Source organism: Schistocerca serialis, chromosome 4, assembly GCF_023864345.2.
Source record: "Schistocerca serialis cubense isolate TAMUIC-IGC-003099 chromosome 4, iqSchSeri2.2, whole genome shotgun sequence".
NCBI classification, from domain to species: Eukaryota; Metazoa; Arthropoda; class Insecta; order Orthoptera; family Acrididae; genus Schistocerca; species Schistocerca serialis.
In genome coordinates this window covers 14,958,948-14,979,045 of record NC_064641.1, presented here as the reverse complement: position 1 = coordinate 14,979,045, position 20,098 = coordinate 14,958,948, and the positions used below count along the sequence as shown (strand labels likewise).

Sequence of the window (20,098 nt, the reverse complement as noted above, 5' to 3'; positions counted from 1 at the left end):
CCTAAGGACAACACAAACATCCATGCCCGAGGCAGGATTCGAACCTGCGACCGTAGCGGTCCTGCGGTTCCAGACTGCAGCGCCTTTAACCGCACGGCCACTTCGGCCGGCTGTGTGTGTGATGTCCTTAGGTTAGTTAGGTTTAAGTAGTTCTTAAGTTCTAGGGGACTGATGACCTCAGAAGTTAAGTCCCATAGTGCTCAGAGCCATTTGAACCATTTGAACCTGTACGCAACAATACATGAAACAAACCAGAATATTAGTGAAAAGACTCGTAAGAAAAATTTAAGTCCAATAAGATGAGAAGAAGACTGGAACTTAAAAAGCAGTTATGAAATATATCAGAATATAGGAAAAACGGCCGGCCGAAGTGGCCGAGCGGTTAACGGCGCTACAGTCTGGAACCGCACGACCGCTCCGGTCGCAGGTTCGAATCCTGCCTCGGGCATGGATGTGTGTGATGTCCTTAGGTTAGTTAGGTTTAAGAAGTTCTAAGTTCTAGGGGACTTATGACCACAGCAGTTGAGTCCCATAGTGCTCAGAGCCATTTGAACGATAGAAAAAACGACAGAAACAACAAGGAAAGAAGACTGATATATTTTGGTCATTTATACAGGATGAATAACAATAGGCTGACAAGTTAGATCTTCAGTTATCACAGGGAAAAGAAATTAACAAAAAGGTATATCCGAAAAGTTTAAAAATATTGACAAGTACCCATCATAAAGGCAGAAGAAGCAGCGGAAAGGGACATTTATTTAAAAGAAAAGTGTTAAATTTAGAGTGATTCCAAGCCTGTAATAATAGGTGTGAGGCGGTGAGAAGAAGAAGAAAAAAAAAGAAGTTACGGCATCCCAAGTGGGTCAATTCGAGCACTCGCTCTATAGTGAAGATATCTCCCCATGCGATTCTCACGCCTTTGATCACTCAAAAAAGTTCCTGAAGGGTCAACAACTCTAGTCGGACGATGATGTGCAGCAAGCAGTTACGGTCTAGTGGCTAGCGTTGCTACCTCTGGATCACGGAGTCCCGGGTTCGATTCCCGACTTAAATCATCATTCCTGAAAGTGGCTAGATTGAACTGTGTACAGATTGGGAATTGGTACGGACGCTGATGACCGCGCAGTTGCGCGCCCCCACAAACGAAACATCACCACCACCATTAACACGGCACGACACGGTGTTTCACCAAACGGGTATCTTCTACCTGGGGCGTCGGTGGCTTGACTGCCTCATCGCTCACGACGATTTTTCTTGACTGGCGTACCAATTCCGGACTGTACGCCCTTAGAACGGAAACCTTTTATCTCCTCTTATACACAAGGTATCTCTCCTAAGAAAATGGTCTCAGACCAAAAAAATACTGCTGTCACAAGTTTCAGGATACCCCCAGTGTCAACGGAAAGCGTCGCATTGTTTCTCGTTACAAACAAAATTATAATTAAACCGGAATTATACGTGCTTATTCGATAGAGGTGTCGCAAACTAGTCTAGAGTGGAATTCGTTTTACCGATACGCATCGACAGGTACATAAATATATACGAAGGATCACCCGTACTGTAGCAGCCCCTGAGCAGTGCCCTTGGCTGCACTGACTCCCACCGCCATACAGCACCGCTACTCATTTGCTCCTGGAGTACTCGTTATTCTTCGTGTTTTAACGTCCCTGTTAATACATCTCGATAAAACGAACATCGCACGAGACTAGCGTACCATATTTCATACAATAGGCACTTAAAGTTTCGTGTTAAAATTAATTTTGTTCGTGACGTGAAACACACCGGCACTTTCCATCGTTCAAATGGTTCAAATGGCTCTGAGCACTATGGGACTTAACATCTGAGGTCATCAGTCCCCTAGAACTTAGAACTACTTAAACCTAACTAAACTAAGGACATCACATACATCCATGCCCGAAGCAGGATTCGAATCTGCGACCACCTAGTGAGACGGTCACTAACGATTAGATGAAATGTGGGCGCGAAACATGTGCAGCTACTTTCAGTCGCTGACAAGTTCCTTGCTTGCTAATGGCATTTGCTGTATCTTGAGATGTGTTAGAGTGAGTAAAAACATTACACTACTGGCCATTAAAATTACTACACCAAGAAGAAATGCAGATGATAAACGGGTATTCATTGGACAAATATATTATAATAGAACTGACATGTGATTACATTTTCACGCCGTTTGGGTGTATAGATCCTGAGAACTCAGTACCCAGAACAACCACCTCTGGCCGTAATAACGGCCTTGATACGCCTGAGCATTGAGTCAAACAGAGCTTGGACGGCGTGTACAGGTACAGCTGCCCATGCAGCTTCAACACGATGACTGGCGTCTTGTGACGAGCTAGTTGCTCGGCCACCATTCACCAGACGTTTTCAATTGGTGAGAGATCTGGAGAATGTGCTGGCCAGGGCAGCAGTCGAACATTTTCTGTATCCAGAAAGGCCCGTACAGGACCTGCAACATGCGGTCGTGCATTATCCTGCTGAAATGTGGGGTTAGCAGGGATCGAATGAAGGGTAGAGCCACGGGTCGTAACACATCTGAAATCTAACGTCCACTGTTCAAAGTGCCGTGAGTGCGAACAAGAGGTGACCAAGACGTGTAACCAATGGCACCTCATACCATCACGCCGGGTGATACGCCAGTATGGCGATGACGAATACACGCTTCCAATGTGCGTTCACCGCGATATCGCCAAACACGGATGCGACCATCATGATCACAGAACCTCGATTCATCCGAAAAAAAAATGACGGTTTGCCAGTCGTGCACCCAGGTTCGTCGTTGAGTACACCATCACAGGCGCTCCTGTCTGTGATTCAGCCACGGTCTCCGAGCTCGTAATAGTCCATGCTGCTGCAAACGTCGTCGAACTGTTCGTGCAGATGGTTGTTGCCTTACAAACGTCCCCATCTGTTGACTCAGTGATCGAGACGTGGCTGCACGGTCCGTTACAGCCATGCGTATAAGATGCCTGTCATCTCGACTGCTAGTGATACGAGGCCGTTGGGATCCAGCACGGCGTTACGTATTACCTTCCTGAACACACCGGTTCCATATTCTGCTAAGAGTCATTGGATCTCGACCAACGCGAGCAGCAACGTCACGATACGATAAACCACAATCGCGATAGGCTACAATCCGACCTTTATCAAAGTCGGAAACGTAATGGTACGCATTTCTCCTCCTTACACGAGGCATCGCAACAACGTTTCACCAGGCAACGCCGGTCAACTGCTGTTTGTGTATGAGAAATCGTTTCGAAACTTTCCTCATGTCAGCACGCTGTAGGTGTCGCCACCGGCGCCAACCTTTTGTGAATGCTCTGAGAAGCTAATCATTTGCGTATCACAGCGTCACCTTCCTGTCGGTTAAATTCGCGTCTGTAGCACGTCATCTTCGTGATGTAGCAATTTTAATGGCCAGTAGTGTATTATGATACCTAATTGAAGAATACAAAAAAAAAATCTGTTGGACCCTCCGGCAGTAGAGAATTTGTGGTAACGGGTTCACAGTCTTCTCCCGTATGGAAACCGTGAGTCGGGACTGCTATGAGGTGTAAGTTAGGTTAAATTTTAGAAAAAAAAGTCGTAGGGATAGCTGGGATACTTAGCCCGTCGGTCTCGCAGTGTGAGAACTACCTGTGCACCTACGAAACTAACTACTGCGCATCCACGAGACTAAGTAGCACCCAGTTCAATAACGTGGCGTCCGCAGCTCGTGGTCGTGCGGTAGCGTACTCGCTTCCCGCGCCCGGGTTCCCGGGTTCGATTCCCAGCGGGGTCAGGGATTTTCTCTACCTCGTGATGACTGGGTGTTGTGTGATGTCCTTAGGTTAGTTAGGCTTAAGTAGTTCTAAGTTCTAGGGGACTGATGACCATCGATGTTAAGTCCCATAGTGCTCAGAGCCAATAACGTGGCGGGTCTTTCTGCGCAGCTACGTAGAAGATTTCGGCACTGTCCAGAAGGCAAGAGCTAATCCGTATACCGTTACCGGCTAGACAGGAGTCTGCGCCGAGGTTTAGGAGCGGCAACAACTTCTGGTGCATTCGGCCGGTGCAGAAGAGCGCGGGCGCAATCAATTAATTATCCCGGCCAGCTGCCGTCCCCAGCCACAAGCCACCAGCAAAGTAGACGCGAACTCGCGCAGCAGCAGCGAGCGTTCCGCGAACCCCCTACTCTCGCCCGCCAGAACATCCCGACGTGATTTATAAGGCAGACGATTCAATTTATTTTGTCTTCTCGGGGGCGAAGCGGAAAACTTAATTTCTCTGGCGCCCCGCTCCGAAAGAGTGATGTCCTGTCGTATTACATGCGACTGAAATTGCATCCCGCGCGAGGTAAAAATAATTAATTCGTTACGGCGGTGCAGTTTTAATGAGTTTCTTGTTGCGAAGGTGTGTGAGGTTAATCTGCAATACGGTCAGCGGATGTAGAGGGAGAGGAACGGGCAATGACCAGAGTAAAAAAAAAAAAAAAAAAAGAAGTAGTCTACCGGTGACAAAAAAATTCGCCAAGAGACAGTTTCAGATAAATTTCTAAGCCATACATCAGACTGAATTGTAAAAGGGGAGGGGGCGAGGAAACAGTTACCGACGTTATTTTACAACTTGGTAAACACAAACAGGTTTACGACCAAGATCCTATTCAGCAGTTCAATTTATCTTTGCAGCTATCAAGCTTTCAAAGCCATTTAAACGAACTTCAGGGAAATAAATATTGGAGGCTGTCGATAAGACTATGTAATACGCTCTGAAAAAGGCTTCTTGCTAACGCAGTACGGCTGTTGTTGTTGCTGTTGTCTTCAGTTCAGTCCTGAGACTGGTTTGATGCAGCTCTCCATGCTACTCTATCCTGTGCAAGCTTCTTCATCTCCCAGTACCTACTGCAGCCTATACCCTTCTGAATCTGCTTAGTGTATTCATCTCTTGGTCTCCCTCTACGATTTTTACCCTCCACGCTGCCCTCCAATACTAAACTGGTGATCCCTCGATGCCCGCATCTCGTAGTCGTGCGGTAGCGTTCTCGCTTCCCACGCCCGGGTTCCCGGGTTCGATTCCCGGCGGGGTCAGGGATTTTCTCTGCCTCGTGATGGCTGGGTGTTGTGTGCTGTCCTTAGGTTAGTTAGGTTTAAGTAGTTCTAAGTTCTAGGGGACTTATGACCACAGCAGTTGAGTCCCATAGTGCTCAGAGCCATTTGATCCCTCGATGTCTCAGAACATGTCCTACCAACCGATCCCTTCTTCTAGTCAAGTTGTGCCACAAACTCCTCTTCTCCCCAATCCTATTCAATACTTCCTCATTAGTTATGTGATCTACCCATGTAATCTTCAGCATTCTTCTGTAGCACCACATTTCGAAAGCTTCTATTCTCTTCTTGTCTAAACTATTTATCGTCCACGTTTCACTTCCATACATGGCTACACTCCATACAAATACTTTCAGAGACGACTTCGTGACATTTAAATCTATACTCGATGTTAACAAATTTTTATTCTTCAGAAACGCTTTCTTTCCCATTGCCAGTCTATATTTTATATCCTCTCTACTTCGACCATCATCAGTTATTTTGCTCCCCAAATAGCAAAACTCCTTTACTACTTTAAGTTCAAATGGTTGAAATGGCTCTGAGCACTATGGGACTTAACATCTGTGGTCATTAGTCCCCTAGGACTTAGAACGACTTAAACCTAACTAACCTAAGGACATCACACACATCCATGACCGAGGCAGGATTCGAACCTGCGACCGGAGCGGTCACGCGGTTCCAGACTGAAGCGCCTAGACCGCACGGCCACACCGGCCGGCTACTACTTTAAGTGTCTCATTTCCTAATCTAATTCCCCCAGCATCACCCGACTAAATTCGATTACATTCCATTATCCTCGTTTTGCTTTTGTTGATGATCATCTTATACCCTGTTTTCAAGACACTGTCCATTCCGTTCAACTGCTCTTCCAAGTCCTTTGCCGTCTCTGACAGAATTACAATGTCATCGGCGACGGCTAAGCATTGATATTTCCATTACGGTTGTCCGCCATCGTAGCTGACTGGACAGCGCGCGGCCTCGTCATGCCGGGTTCGATTCCCGGTTGGGTTCGAGGTTTTCTCCCCTCAGGGACTGGTGTTTGTGTCGTCTTCATCTCAAATCATTTCATTCGCATCGACGAGCAAGTCGCCGAAGTGGCGTCATCTCAAAAGACTTGCACCGGACGATCGAGTGTAGCCGCCGGGAGGCCCTAGACACACGACATTTCATTTCATCACGGTTTACGTCCGTATCTCGAGCTAAAAAGTTTTTGTCCCAACGATATTTATTTGTAATGTAACACGCTACATTTTTTTTCATAGCTCATTATTCTTCATGGTCAGAGAATGTTACTTTATTCACAGATTTATACAGTCATAAAATACAGTTTCTTAGTACAATGTCCGCAGCTCGTGGTCTTGCGTTAGCGTTCTCGCTTCCCGCGCACGGGATCCTGGGTTCGACTCCCGCCGGGGTCACGGATTCTCTCTGCCTCGTGATGACTGGGTGTTGTGTGTCTTTCGTCATCATTTCATCATCATTGACTCGCAAGTCGTCGAAGTGGCGTCAATTAAAAAGGACTTGCAATACAGCGGCCGAACTCCCCCGCCAGGGGCCTTCCGGCCAACAATGCCATACGATCATTTCATTTCATTTCTTGGTACACTGAAGTGGTATTGTAAGTAGGCTGTTTAGGTTTTCTTATTGGTAACGCCACGTAGCGCTCTGTATGAAAATCACTGGCTGTGCTGTGTGCAGTCTGTGGCTGGTTTGCATTGTTGTAATACTCGCTATTGTAGTGTTGGGCAGCTGGATGTGAACAGCGCGTAGCGTTGCGCAGTTGGAGGTGAGCCGCCAGCAGTGGTGGATGTGGGGAGAGAGATGGCGGAGTTTTGTAATTTGTCATGAACTGCTACATATATTATGACTATTAAGGTAAATACATTGTTTGTTCTTTATTAGTATCTTTCATTTGCTAACTATCCCTATCAGTAGTTAGTGCCTTCCGTAGTTTGAATCTTTTATTTAGCTGACAGTAGTGGCGCTCGCTGTATTGCAGTAGTTCGAGTAATGAAGATTTTTGTGAGGTAAGTGATTTCTGGAAGGTATAGTTTAATGTTAGTCAGGGCCATTCTTTTGTAGGGATTTTTGAAAGTCAGATTGCGTTGCGCTAAAAATATTGTATGTCAGTTTAAGCACAGTCTTGTATAATTGTTCAAAGGGGACGTTTCAGTATGAGGGGCAGTCCAATGAAACTCGGACATCCGCCACAGTGGGACCATGGAATGGTTCCATTCAAAAGTAAGACATTTATCTCTCTGGGAGACGAGACTACCAATTCCCGTTTCGCAGAACGCGGTAATTCGCTGACAGATTCGCAACCGAAACCTACTCTCGAACTTCCTCGTCCGACTGAAACTGACGCCCGCGCACGTCTTTCTTCGGGGTTGTTAAAGGCGTGAAAATCACACGGTGAAAAAATCCGGACTGTACGTAGGATGCGGCTGTTTTCCAACCGAATCGCTGAGGCGTGGGATTCGTCCGATTAGCAGTGTGGGGGCAGGCGTTCTAGTGCGAGACGGTGACTCCGACCGACAGCATTCCGACAGCCCTAGAGCAAACGGCAAACCCAAGAGTGGAAACATCCTGCCATCTCCCCCGCTAAGCCGTTCACGCAAGTTCCGACAAGGTCGCGGTGACCTCCTTCGAATCCATTTGGGGGGGGGGGGGGGGGGGGGGAAGGGGGAGGGCTATCAGCGTTACAGCCAACCCGCTCTTCAGCCAACTGACGAAAAATGTAATTAGATGAAAAAGAAACAAATACGGGAGAAGCAAATAGGGTATCCCCTCCAGGTTCACATAAGAGAACATGGTCGGTATTAAGTAAAATAAAGTTTTTTTTTCTACACCAGCAGCCAGCATACTTTAAAGCTTAATGAATTTAGCACCAAACTGACCAACAGTTATATGATACTAAGAGAAATCTGGGTTTGAATGCGTTGTAACGCGTAATGCGTCTTGTATCTCACAACGTGCCTCCACTGGTACGCCGGCCAGAGTGGCCGAGCGGTTCTAGGCGCTATAGTCTGGAACCGCGCGACCGCTACGGTCGCAGGTTTGAATCCTGCCTAGGACATGGATGTGTGTGGTGTCCTTAGCTTAGTTAGGTTTAAGTAGTTCTAAGTTCTAGGGGACCGATGACCTCAGAAGTTAGGATGTTGTCTACTCCGGGGGCCTTGTTTCGACTCAGGTCTTTCAGTGCTCTGTCAAACTCTTCACGCAGTATCGTATCTCCCATTTCATCTTCATCTACATCCTCTTCCAGTTCCATAATATTGTCCTCAAGTATATCGCCCTTGTATAGACCCTCTATATACTCTTTCCACCTTTCTGCTTTCACTTCACGGTCGCAGGTTCGAAGCCTGCCTCGGGCATAGATGTGTGTGGTGTCCTTAGGCTAGTTTGGTTTAAGTAGTTCTAAGTTCTAGGGGACTTATCACCTCAGATGTTGAGTCCCACTGTGCTCAGAGCCATTTTTGAACCAGACGAGAGGGCCGCAGGGTTGCGGCTGTGCTCCCTGTGGAATAATGCAGCACATCGCGGACTCCTGTGTAAACAGCCGCGGTGCTCTCAAAAGAGCAGGGGAACAGGAGAAAAAGCAAGCCAACACGGTCAATAAATAAGTGGCGCCAGCAGTCGATGCCGTTGCAGCAGCCCTGCACCGAACAGTACGCTTTCTTTTGAAACATACTGGCGTGCAAAATTTAAGTACGAAAGTAACTTCCGCATGGCGTGTCGCTGCAGAGTAACATAGCTCGGTAAAACTTGTACCATATACGGAGAAAGAACTGCTACACTATAGTACGGAACCTAACTAAGAGAAATACACAAGGAGACGAGGAGAAATGACACTTTTATCCATAGACAATAATTGCACTGAAGTCGCCGCGATTTATGATGGTCTCCTGGACATTACAAAAGGCGGGACATGGTTCTTCAAAAATGTTCAACTGTGCGTGAAATCTCATGGGACTGCTAAGGTCATTAGTCCCTAACCTTACACACTACTTAACCTAAATTATCCTAAGGACAAACACACATACACACACACACACACACACACACACGCATGCCCGAGGGAGGACTCGAACCTCCGCCGAGACCAGCCGCACAGTCCATGACTGTAGCGCCCCCACACCGCTCGGCTAATGCCGCGCGACATTTTTCTTAATTCGGTGTGTGACCAGCAGGGACGGCCATCCTTGCGCTACCACGATCGGGTTCGATAATGCTGGACGTACCCGCATGTGGTAAGAGCCGGGAAAAGCGTGACGCTTGTCAAACAGGATCATTTTGGTGGACTAGGTGTCACGGCGTCGGCAGGCGTTATGTTGCGTGGGCATACTGACCTCCGAATGGCGAACAGCATCTTCCGCTCTGGCCGTTAAAGTACACTGCTGGCCATTCAAATCGCTACAGCAAGAAAAAAATGCAGATGATAAACGGGTATTCATTGGACAAATATATTATACTAGAACTGACATGTGATTACATTTTCACGCAATTTGGGTGCATACATCCTGAGAAATCAATACCCAGAAGAACCTCCTCTGGCCGTAATAACGGCCGTGCTACGCCTGGACATTGAGTCAAACAGAGCTTGGATGGCGTGTACCAGTTCAGCTGCCCATGCAGCTTCAACACGATACCATAATTCATCAACAGTAGTGACTGGCGTATTGTGACGAGCCAGTTGCTCGGCCACCATTGACCAGACGTTTTCAATTGGTGAGAGGTCTGCAGAATGTGCAGGCCAGGGCAGAAGTCGAACATTTTCCGTATCCAGAAAGGCCCGTACAGGACCTGCAACATGCGGTCGTGCATTATCCTGCTGAAATGTAGGGTTTCGCAGGGATCGAATGAAGGGTAGAGCCACGGGTCGTAACACATCTGAAATGTAACGTCCACTGTTGAAACTGCCGTCAATGAGAACAAGAGGTGACCGAGACGTGTAACCAGTGGCACCCCATACCATCACGCCGGGTGATAACGCCAGTATGGCGATGACGAATACACGCTTCCAATGTGCGTTAACCGCGATGTCGCCAAACACGGATGCAACCATCATGATGCTGTAAACAGAACCTGGATTGATCCGAAAAATCCCGGCGGAGGTTCGAGTCCTCCCTCGGGCATGGGTGTATGTGTTTGTCCTTCGGTTAATTTAGGTTAAGTAGTGTGTAAGCTTGGGGACTGATGACCTTAGCAGTTAATTCCCATAAGATTTCACACACATTTGAACATTTTGATCCGAAAAAACGACGTTTTGGCATTCGTGCACCCAGGTTCGTCGTCGAGTACACCGTCGCAGGCGCTCCTGTCTGTGATGCAGCGTCAAGGGTAACCGCAGCCACGGTCTCCGAGCTGATAGTCCGTGCTGCTGCAACGTCGTCGAACTGTTCGTGCAGATGGTTGTTGTCTTGCAAACGTCCCCATGTGTTGACTCAGTGATCGAGACGTGGCTGTACGATCCGTTACAGCCATGCGGATAAGATGCCTGTCATTTCGACTGCTAGTGATACGAGGCCGTTGGGATCCAGCACGGCGTTCCCTATTACCCTCCTGAACCCGACGATTCCATATTCTGCTAACAGTCATTGGATTTCGACAACGCGAGCAGCAATGTCGCGATACGATAAACTGCAATCGCGATAGGCTACAATCCGACCTTTATCAAAGTCGGAAACGTGATTGCCATTCGTGCATCCAGGTTCGTCGTCGAGTACAGCATCGCAGGCGCTCCTGTCTATGATGCAGCGTCAAGGGTAACCGCAGCCATGGTCTCCGAGCTGATAGTCCATGCTGCTGCAAACGTCGTTTCTTCTCCTTACACGAGGCATCACAACTACGTTTCACCAGGCAACGCCGGTCAACTGCCGTTTGTGTATGAGAAATCGGTTGGAATCTTTCCTCATGTCAGCACGCTGTAGGTGTCGCCACCGGCGCCAACCTTATGTGAATACTCTGAAAAGCTAATCTTTTGCATATCATAGCATCTTCTACCTGTCGGTTACATTTCGCGTCTGTAGCACGTCATCTTCGTGGTGTAGCAATTTTAATGGCCAGTAGTGTAAAAGAAATACACAATGAGGCGAGGAGAAATGAGACTTTTATCCAAAGACAATAATTACGCTGAAGTCGCCGCGATTTATGATGGTCCCCTGGACATTACAAAAGGCGGGACTTGGTCCTTAATAGGGTGTGTGATCAGCAGGGACGGCGATTCTCGCACTGCCACGATCACACTCGATAATGCTGGACCTACCTCCATGTGGTAAGAGCCGGGAAAAGCGTGATGCAGTCGGAAACATTGTCAAACAGGATCATTTTGGTGGGCTACCTGTTACGGCGTGGGCCGGCGTTATGTTGCCTGGGTATACTGACCTCCGAATGCTGAACAGAATCTTCCATACAGTCCGTTAAAATACTTTTATTAAAATGTCGCGACTGGTTTCCCATCAGTGGTGATGCGTCTGCAGGTGATAAGTTTCTATCGCGCGACCGCTACGGTCGCAGGTTCGAATCCTGCCTCGGGCATGGATGTGTGTGATGTCCTCATTGTAGTTAGGTTTAAGTAGTTCTAAGTTCTAGAGGACTTATGACCTCAGTAGTTGAGTCCCATAGTGCTCAGAGCCATTTGAAATATTTGATAAGTTTCTTTATTTCCGTTTCACAAACAGTCGTGGGGCTGCAGTGTAAACGCTACGAGCCAATTCCCACCGCTTATCGTCAAGGTTAAGGAGGGTAGCATGTCAGACGTGCCGACTTGGAGCGGGAGAGGCACCACACGACGTTTTAATTTCCACTGTCTATTCTTTTACAAATAAATTCATAAAACTTTGTCAGCACGACTAGTAAGGATTCAGGATTCACACTCATAGCAGTGGAAGTTGAAAAACATAGCAAAATTAATTTTTTTCCATGGGAAACTTCATCATTTTTTACACTTACCATTGGCTGCATTTCTTGCTATAGGTACACTTTCGTTCATAAGTAAAAGAGATTATTCGATGAATTTTGCACAGCATACAAACCATACTTACAGGTTTATGAAACTCTAGAATTTTCCTGATCTATTAAAAAATGTGATAAAAATGGAGATAATTAACTATAAAATTTGAGTATTTTCTAAACATGATATTTAAAATGTAACAGCTCATTAATTTTTTCATAAATTAAATACATTCTAGAGTGTCACAGTAGGTGTAAAGACGCTGAGACGGCGGAAGAGGAGCAGGAAGCGAACCGTTACGGAAGCGCACGGCGTGACGTCGAGAGGGAGAGAGGGGGAGAGAGGGAGGGAGAGAGAGAGAGAGAGAGGGGGAGAGAGAGAGAGAGAGAGAGAGAGCCCGTGCAACAGGTCTGGCCGGCTGTCGGTTCATTGGCCGCTGCTGCAGCGTCGCCCACCTGGCCGATGCGAGCAGAGAGCAGCTAGCTGGCTAGCTGTTAGCTACGCTCCGCCCGTTACATTCCTCCCTCAGCTGTTTCCTGCTTCTGCTTTCAATCCACTGTGCTCCCTACCTCCAGTGACCTCGCCCAACCCAAGCCACTGATGGAGAGCTCATAATGGACCGAAAAAATCCCTTTTCTGGTGATGTCTCCCACTTCGAAAATACACCAGATAATAATTCTGAAAACAAGACGTTGTCAACCGACCCGAGTAAAAACACTAAGAGATTTTGGTCGTATGTAAAAACAGTAAGTGGGTCAAAATCATCTATTCATTCTCTCAGCGACCACACCGGCACCGAGACGGAGGATAACAGAGAGAAGGCCGAAATACTGAATTCGGTCTTCCGAAGTTGTTTCGCCGCGGAAGACCGTAACATTGTCCTTCCTTTCAATCGTCGTGCGAAAGTCGAAACTGGCAGATATTGAGATTGTTTTGTTGGCAGAAGAGCCAACACCGTGTTACTAGAGGAGGCCGAAATGCACGCGTTTTAGCTCACGCAGGCTGGCGTGAGGACGGAAGGACTATACTGACGTGAGGTCTGGAACATGACAAGGAATTAGAATTCATAAAGCGGAGGTAATTACTTTGATAATTAACTTTAATCCATTAATGATGAACGTCGCTCTTGACGGTACATGAGTCACAATATTATTTGTTCAGAAGACATAGTAACTGAATATGGCGCCTTGCTAGGTCGTAGCAAATGGCGTAGCTGAAGGCTATGCTAAACTGTCGTCTCTGCAAATGAGAGCGTCTGTAGTCAGTGAACCATCGCTAACAAAGTCGGCTGTCCAACTGGGGCGAGTGCTAGGAAGTCTCTCTAGACCTGCCGTGTGGCGGCGCTCGGTCTGCAATCACTGACAGTGGCGACACGCGGGTCCGACGTATACTAACGGACCGCGGCCGATTTAAAGGCTACCACCTAGCAAGTGTGGTGTCTGGCGGTGACACCACAGAGATAACCGATCGCGGAATTGAAAAGCAGCTACAATCGCTTAGTAGTGGAAAGGCGTCAGGACCAGATGACATACCTATATGAGTATTTAAAAATTATGCGAAAAAACTTGCACCCCTTCTAGCAGTAATTTATCGTAGATCGCTTGAGCAACTGAAGATACCCAACGTCTGAAAAAAAAACCGCAGGTCATTCCCGTTTTTAGGAAGGGCCGTAAGACGGCCACATCCGCACAATTATAGACCTACACCGTTCATGTCAACCTGTTGTAGAAATGTGGAACATGTTTTATGCTCAAGAATTGTGACGTTTTGGAAAATGAACATCTCCCCCATAAAAGTTAACACGGATTCCGCAAACGGAGATCCTGCGAAACTCGGCTCGCTCAGTTCCTCCACGAGATCCACAGCGCATTGGACAACGGCGTTCAGGTTGATGCCCTGTACCTTGATTTCAGTAGGCCATTTGACACGGTCCCGCATTACCGCTTAATGAAAAAAATACGAGCTTACGGAGTATCGGAGCAGACCTGCGACTGGATTCAAGACTTTCTTGCAGACAGAACTCAACACGTCGCTCTTAACGTAACTAAATCGACAGATGTACGAGGTGCATTCAAGTTCTAAGGCCTCCGATTTTTTTTCTAATTAACTACTCACCCGAAATCGATGAAACTGGCGTTACTTCTCGACGTAATCGTCCTGCAGACGTACACATTTTTCACAACGCTGACGCCATGATTCCATGGCAGCGGCGAAGGCTTCTTTAGGAGTCTGTTTTGACCACTGGAAAATCGCTGAGGCAATAGCAGCACGGGTGGTGAATGTGCGGCCACGGAGAGTGTCTTTCTTTGTTGGAAAAAGCCTAAAGTCACTAGGAGCCAGGTCAGGTGAGTAGGGAGCATGAGGAATCACTTCAAAGTTGTTATCACGAAGAAACTGTTGCGTAGCGTTAGCTCGATGTGCGGGTGCGTTGTCTCGGTGAGACAGCACACGCGAAGCCCTTCCCAGACGTTTTTGTTGCAGTGCAGGAAGGAATTTGTTCTTCAAAACATTTTCGTAGGATGCACCTGTTACTGTAGTGCCCTTTGGAACGCAATGGGTAAGGATTACGCCCTCGCTGTCCCAGAACATGGACACCATCATTTTTTCAGCACTGGCGGTTACCCGAAATTTTTTTGGTGGTGGTGAATCTGTGTGCTTCCATCGAGCTGACTGGCGCTTTGTTTCTGGATTGAAAAATGGCATCCATGTCTCATCCATTGTCACAACCGACGAAAATAAAGTCCCATTCGTGCCGTCATTGCGCGTCAACGTTGCTCCGCAACGTGCCACACGGGCAGCCGTGTGGTCGTCCGTCAGCATTCGTGGCACCCACCTGGATGACACTTTTCGCATTTTCAGGTCGTCATGCAGGATTGTGTGCACAGAACCCACAGAAATGCCAACTCTGGAGGCGACCTGTTCAACAGTCATTCGGCGATCCCCCAAAACAATTCTCTCCACTTTCTCGATCGTGTCGTCAGACCAGCTTGTGCGCGCCCTAGGTTGTTTCGGTTTGTTGTCACACGATGTTCTGCCTTCATTAAACTGTCGTACCCACGAACGCACTTTCGACACATCCATAACTCCATCACCACATGTCTCCTTCAACTGTCGATGAATTTCAGTTGGTTTCACACCAGGCAAATTCAGAAAACGAATGATTGCACGCTGTTCAAGTAAGGAAAACGTCGCCATTTTAAGTATTTAAAACAGTTCTCATTCTCGCCGCTGGCGGTAAAATTCCATCTGCCGTACGGTGCTGCCACCTCTGGGACGTATTGACAATGAACGCGGCCTCATTTTAAAACAATGCACATGTTTCTATCACTTTCCAGTCCGGAGAAAAAAAATCGGAGGCCTTAGAACTTGAATGCACCTCGTAAAGGTAATATCCGGAGTACCACAGGGAAGTGTGATAGGACTGTTGCTGTTTACAATATAGATACAGTGATTACAAAACGTATTCGTCTAGTTGTAATTTAAAAAAAAGAAACTAAGTATATGTCACATGAAAGGAAGGGAACATAAAATGTGAACATCCAGTCGCATGCAACGAACCTTGGTTAGTCATTTTTATTGAGGGACAAGGAAATAAATACATCCATAGCGATAACAAATTTGACAAAATGGAGAATTTATTCAACGACTACTTCAAAAAGTATTCGTCCACTCATTGAATTTACAATCTGAAAATATAATTTCAATTACAAAAATTAATGTTTAGTAGGGTTTCCCTTTGCAGCTATTACTGCTTTTAGTCCTCTGGGCATCGACTTGACCAATTTTGCCGTCATAGAGGCTGGAATTTTGTTCCACTGGTCTCGAAGCGCTTCTTTTAGGTCTCTCTTGTTAGAAATGTGTCTTCTCCTGATGTTGTCTTCCAGTACTTTCCAAAGGCGTTCAATAGGATTAACATCTGGGCTCTGAGGAGGGGTGTTAAGTTGTTTTGGGGTATTGTACAGGAGTCACAGCCTTGTATTTATAGCCGTATGCTTTCGGTCGTTATCTTGTTGAAAAATCTAATTTCCTTGCAGACCTAATTTTTCGGCGCTAAGATTCAGATTGTCCTTTAAAATGTTGATACACATATGATGATCCAAATGGTTCAAATGGCTCTGAGCACTATGGGAATTAACATCTGAGGTCGTCAGTCCCCTGCACTTAGAACTACTTAAACCTAACACACCTAAGAGCATCACACACACATCCATGCCCGAGGCAGGGTTCGAACCTGCGACCGTAGCAGCAGCGCGGTTCCGGACTGAAGCGCCTAGAACCGCTCGGCCACGGTGCCCGGCTATGATGATTCATTGTACCTTCTGTGAAATGTAATTTTCCAACACCTGCAGCACTAATACAGCCCCACACCATCAGGGAGCCACCACTGTGTTTAACTAGTGGCGCAAGATTGCCTGGCAACATCTCCGCATTCTTCTTACGCCACGCCATTCGCCTGCCATCCGACCCGAATACGTTATATTTGCTCTCATCAGAAAATATTACTCTGTTCCAGAAGTCTTCCTTTTTGAATCTATGTTCCATCGAAAAATGGAGACGTTTCTTTAGATTCTGTTTACTAACCCAAAATTTCTTGAACGCTACCCGACCGTAATACCCATACATTTTGAAGGTATTTCTGATTGTTTCCAGAATGAGATTTTCACTCTGCAGCGGAGTGTGCGCTGATATGAAACTTCCTGGCAGATTAAAACTGTGTGCTCGACCGAGACTCGAACTCGGGACCTTTGCCTTTCGCGGGCAAGTGCTCTACCACCTGAGCTACCGAAGCACGACTCACGCCCGGTACTCACAGCTCTACTTCTGCCAGTATCTCGTCTCCTACCTTCCAAACTTTACAGAAGCTCTCCTGCGAGCCTTGAAGAACTAGCACTCCTGAAAGAAAGGATATAGCGGAGACATGGCTTAGCCACAGCCTGGGGGATGTTTCCAGAATGAGATTTTCACTCTGCAGCGGAGTGTGCGCTTGGCTCCGCTATATCCTTTCTTTCAGGAGTGCTAGTTCTGCAAGGTTCGCAGGAGAGCTTCTGTAAAGTTTGGAAGGTAGGAGACGAGATACTGGCAGAAGTAAAGCTGTGAGTACCGGGCGTGAGTCGTGCTTCGGTAGTTCAGGTGGTAGAGCACTTGCCCGCGAAAGGCAAAGGTCCAGAGTTCGAGTCACGGTCGGGCACACAGTTTTAATCTGCCAGGAAGTTTCATTTCTGATCGTGTTGGCACATACCTTCTTTACCCAAGGCTTTGTAACTCCCCAACCAACTTAGGAGCGCTGATTCTAGGTTTCTTCTTCATTTCCCTCATGATAAATCTCACGTCTGCATCAGTCAAAGTTTGAGGTCGTCCGGTATGTGATTGGTTCCTTAATGATTTTGTTACAAAAAATAATCTATTATCGACTGAACCGTCGACCTATGTCTACCGACTAGTTTAGCAATCTCGCAAGAAGAGTTGCACTCATTATGTGAGTGCAGAATAAGTTTCCTTTCGATCAGCGTCGTCTCACTACCCTTACGGCCCGTGGCGCTAATAGCACTGTATCGGTGCCGTTCGGAACCACAACAGGCGACAGGCTGGGGCCGCGCACGGTAGACTTCAGTGAGTGCCGTGGGTCAGCGTTATAGTTTATCACTGCGCACAGAATTTAGGCATGTTCAGTTGGTGGAGGAATAGTTTATGAACAAGCTCTTGTATTTGTTAACCTTGCTGTCGATTTGGATGTATTTCTTCCCTTGCTTTTCAGCAAAAATGACTTACCGAGGTACTTCTTACATGACTTTAGATTTTGTATACATTTCTTTTAATGTTACACAGACTTTGTTTTCTAAAAGAATTGCAGCTAGACGAATACTTTTTGGACTCACTGTAAATGATCTAGTAGAAAGCGTCGGATGCTCTTTAAGGCTATTCGCGGATGATGCAGTTGTCTATACCAAAGCAGCAACGCCAGAAGATGTTAAAACAGGTGAAGCTTCATATTATTGCAATATTATTAAGTCAAAGTGGCATCGTTAAAAGTTTTAAAAATTACCTCGGCAACGTTGAAAAAATTTAATAATAAAGGATGAGTCATAAAGGACTTTACAACTTTGGAATGATGTAGACATTTACTGAGATAACTCACCGAATCAGTAGATGTGTCATTTTGTAGTAAACAACCTGAAGTTTCACATAAAAGTGTCAAGCGTCATTTCGGTTCGGCGTGACTAACACTTGTGATGTGACAAACATCTTTCTTTCCAACTCGTAGCAGCTGATCGGGCGTAACATGTGCAACGGCAGAGTGTACTAAATTGTTTGGTGGGTGTTGCAGAGTTCGTTTCATGAAACCAAAACACACAGACAGCACGCAGTAGCCATTTTAACTGAGCACTACGCTGGCGCTACCGGCGGCGGAATGGGGTACTGGCGCACTGACAACGGAACCTCCCCATCGCAGCCCCCTCAGATCTATTTATAAGCTGGCACAGTGGATAGCCTTTGAAAAACTGAACACAGATCAATCGAGAAAACAGAAAGAAGTTGTGTGGAACCATGAAAAAAATAAGCAAAATATACGAACTGAGTAGCCCATGTGTAAGATAGGCAACATCAAGGACGATGTCAGCCCAGAAGTGCTGTGGTTAGCGTGAGCAGCTGCAGAGCGACAGGTCCTTGGTTCAAGCCTTCCCTGGAGTGAAAAATTTAATTTTTTATTTTCAGTTTATGTCACAAACTCTTATGTTTTCATCACTTTTTGGGAGTGATTATCACATCCACAAGGAAACCTAAACAGGGCAAGGTAGAAGAATCTTTTTACCCATTCGCCAAGTGTACAAGTTAGGTGGGTCGACAACATATTCCTGTCATGTGACGCACATGCCGTCACCAGTGTCGTACAGAATATATCAGACGTGTTTTCCTGTGGAGGAATCGGTTGACTATGGCCTTGTGATCAACTGTTTTCGGTTCCCATTGGAGAGGCACGTCCTTTCGTCTACTAATCGCACGGTTTTGCGGTGCGGTCGCAAAACACAAGACACTAAACTTATTACAGTGAACAGAGACGTCAGTGAACGAACGGACGGATCATAACTTCGCGAGAATAAAGAAAGTAAAATTTTCACTCGATGGAATACTTGAACCAAGGAACTCTCCCTCCAGAGCTGCTCACGCTAACCACGGGACCACGGCGCTCCTGAGCTCACAATATCCTTAATGTTGCTTATGTTGCGCATGGACTACTCAGTTCGTATATTTTGCTTATTTTTTCGTAGTTCCACACAACTTCTTCCTGTTTTCTCGATTGATCTGTGTTTAGTTTTTCAAGGTCTATCCACTGTGCCAGCTTATAACTAAATCAGAGGGTGGTGCGATGGGGAGGTTCCCTTGTGAGTGAATCAAAGTTGAAGTTGTTTACTACAAAAGTTATCTCGATAGATTTCTATGTCATTCCAAAGTTGTCAAGTCCTTTTTGACGCACCCAGTACAGTGCAAACCAGGCCAAAGTGCCGGAAGAATCACGGGTGTGGTCAGCACTCCAGTTCACATCCTCGGTGTTTGTCTTTAGGTGGGACTTACGGCAGGACTGGAACTCGTCGTCCCCCTTCTCGCAGTCCTTCTGGTAGTTGCACACCCACAGCGAGGGGATGCACTTCCCTTCTGGACAGCGGAACATTCCTGGACCGCACTGCGTCGCTCCATCTGCAACACAACAGACAGGACAAGGTTGAGCACTGCCCCTTGACAACTGTGGTACTGTCTGTTACCCTCAACAGCGCCTTCAGCGACTCCCACACTGACTTCTTCAAGACAACAAAAAAAGGAAACTACGAATATTTGTTGTTGTTGTTGTTGTTGTTGTTGTGGTCTTCAGTCCTGAGACTGGTTTGATGCATCTCTCCATGGTTGTAAGAGTAATCCATCGAACTACAGACCTATATCATTGATGTCGGTTTGCAGTAGGGTTTTGAAGCATATACTGTATTCAAACATTATGAATCACCTCGAAGGGAACGATCTATTGATACGTAATCAGCATGGTTTCAGAAAA

At 46.6% G+C, this 20,098-nt stretch overlaps 1 protein-coding gene across 1 annotated transcript in view; it reads right to left on the bottom strand.

Moving 5' to 3' along the window:
* LOC126475165 (low-density lipoprotein receptor-related protein 2) overlaps nucleotides 1-19,746 on the bottom strand; it is a 217,079-nt gene extending 197,333 nt beyond the window's left edge. The window contains exon 1 of the mRNA XM_050102790.1: nucleotides 19,627-19,746. Within this exon, the coding sequence (XP_049958747.1) occupies nucleotides 19,627-19,723 (97 nt within the window). The 5' untranslated portion in view covers nucleotides 19,724-19,746. The remainder of the gene's footprint in view (nucleotides 1-19,626) is intronic.
* Between the last annotated feature and the right edge of the window lie 352 nt (nucleotides 19,747-20,098).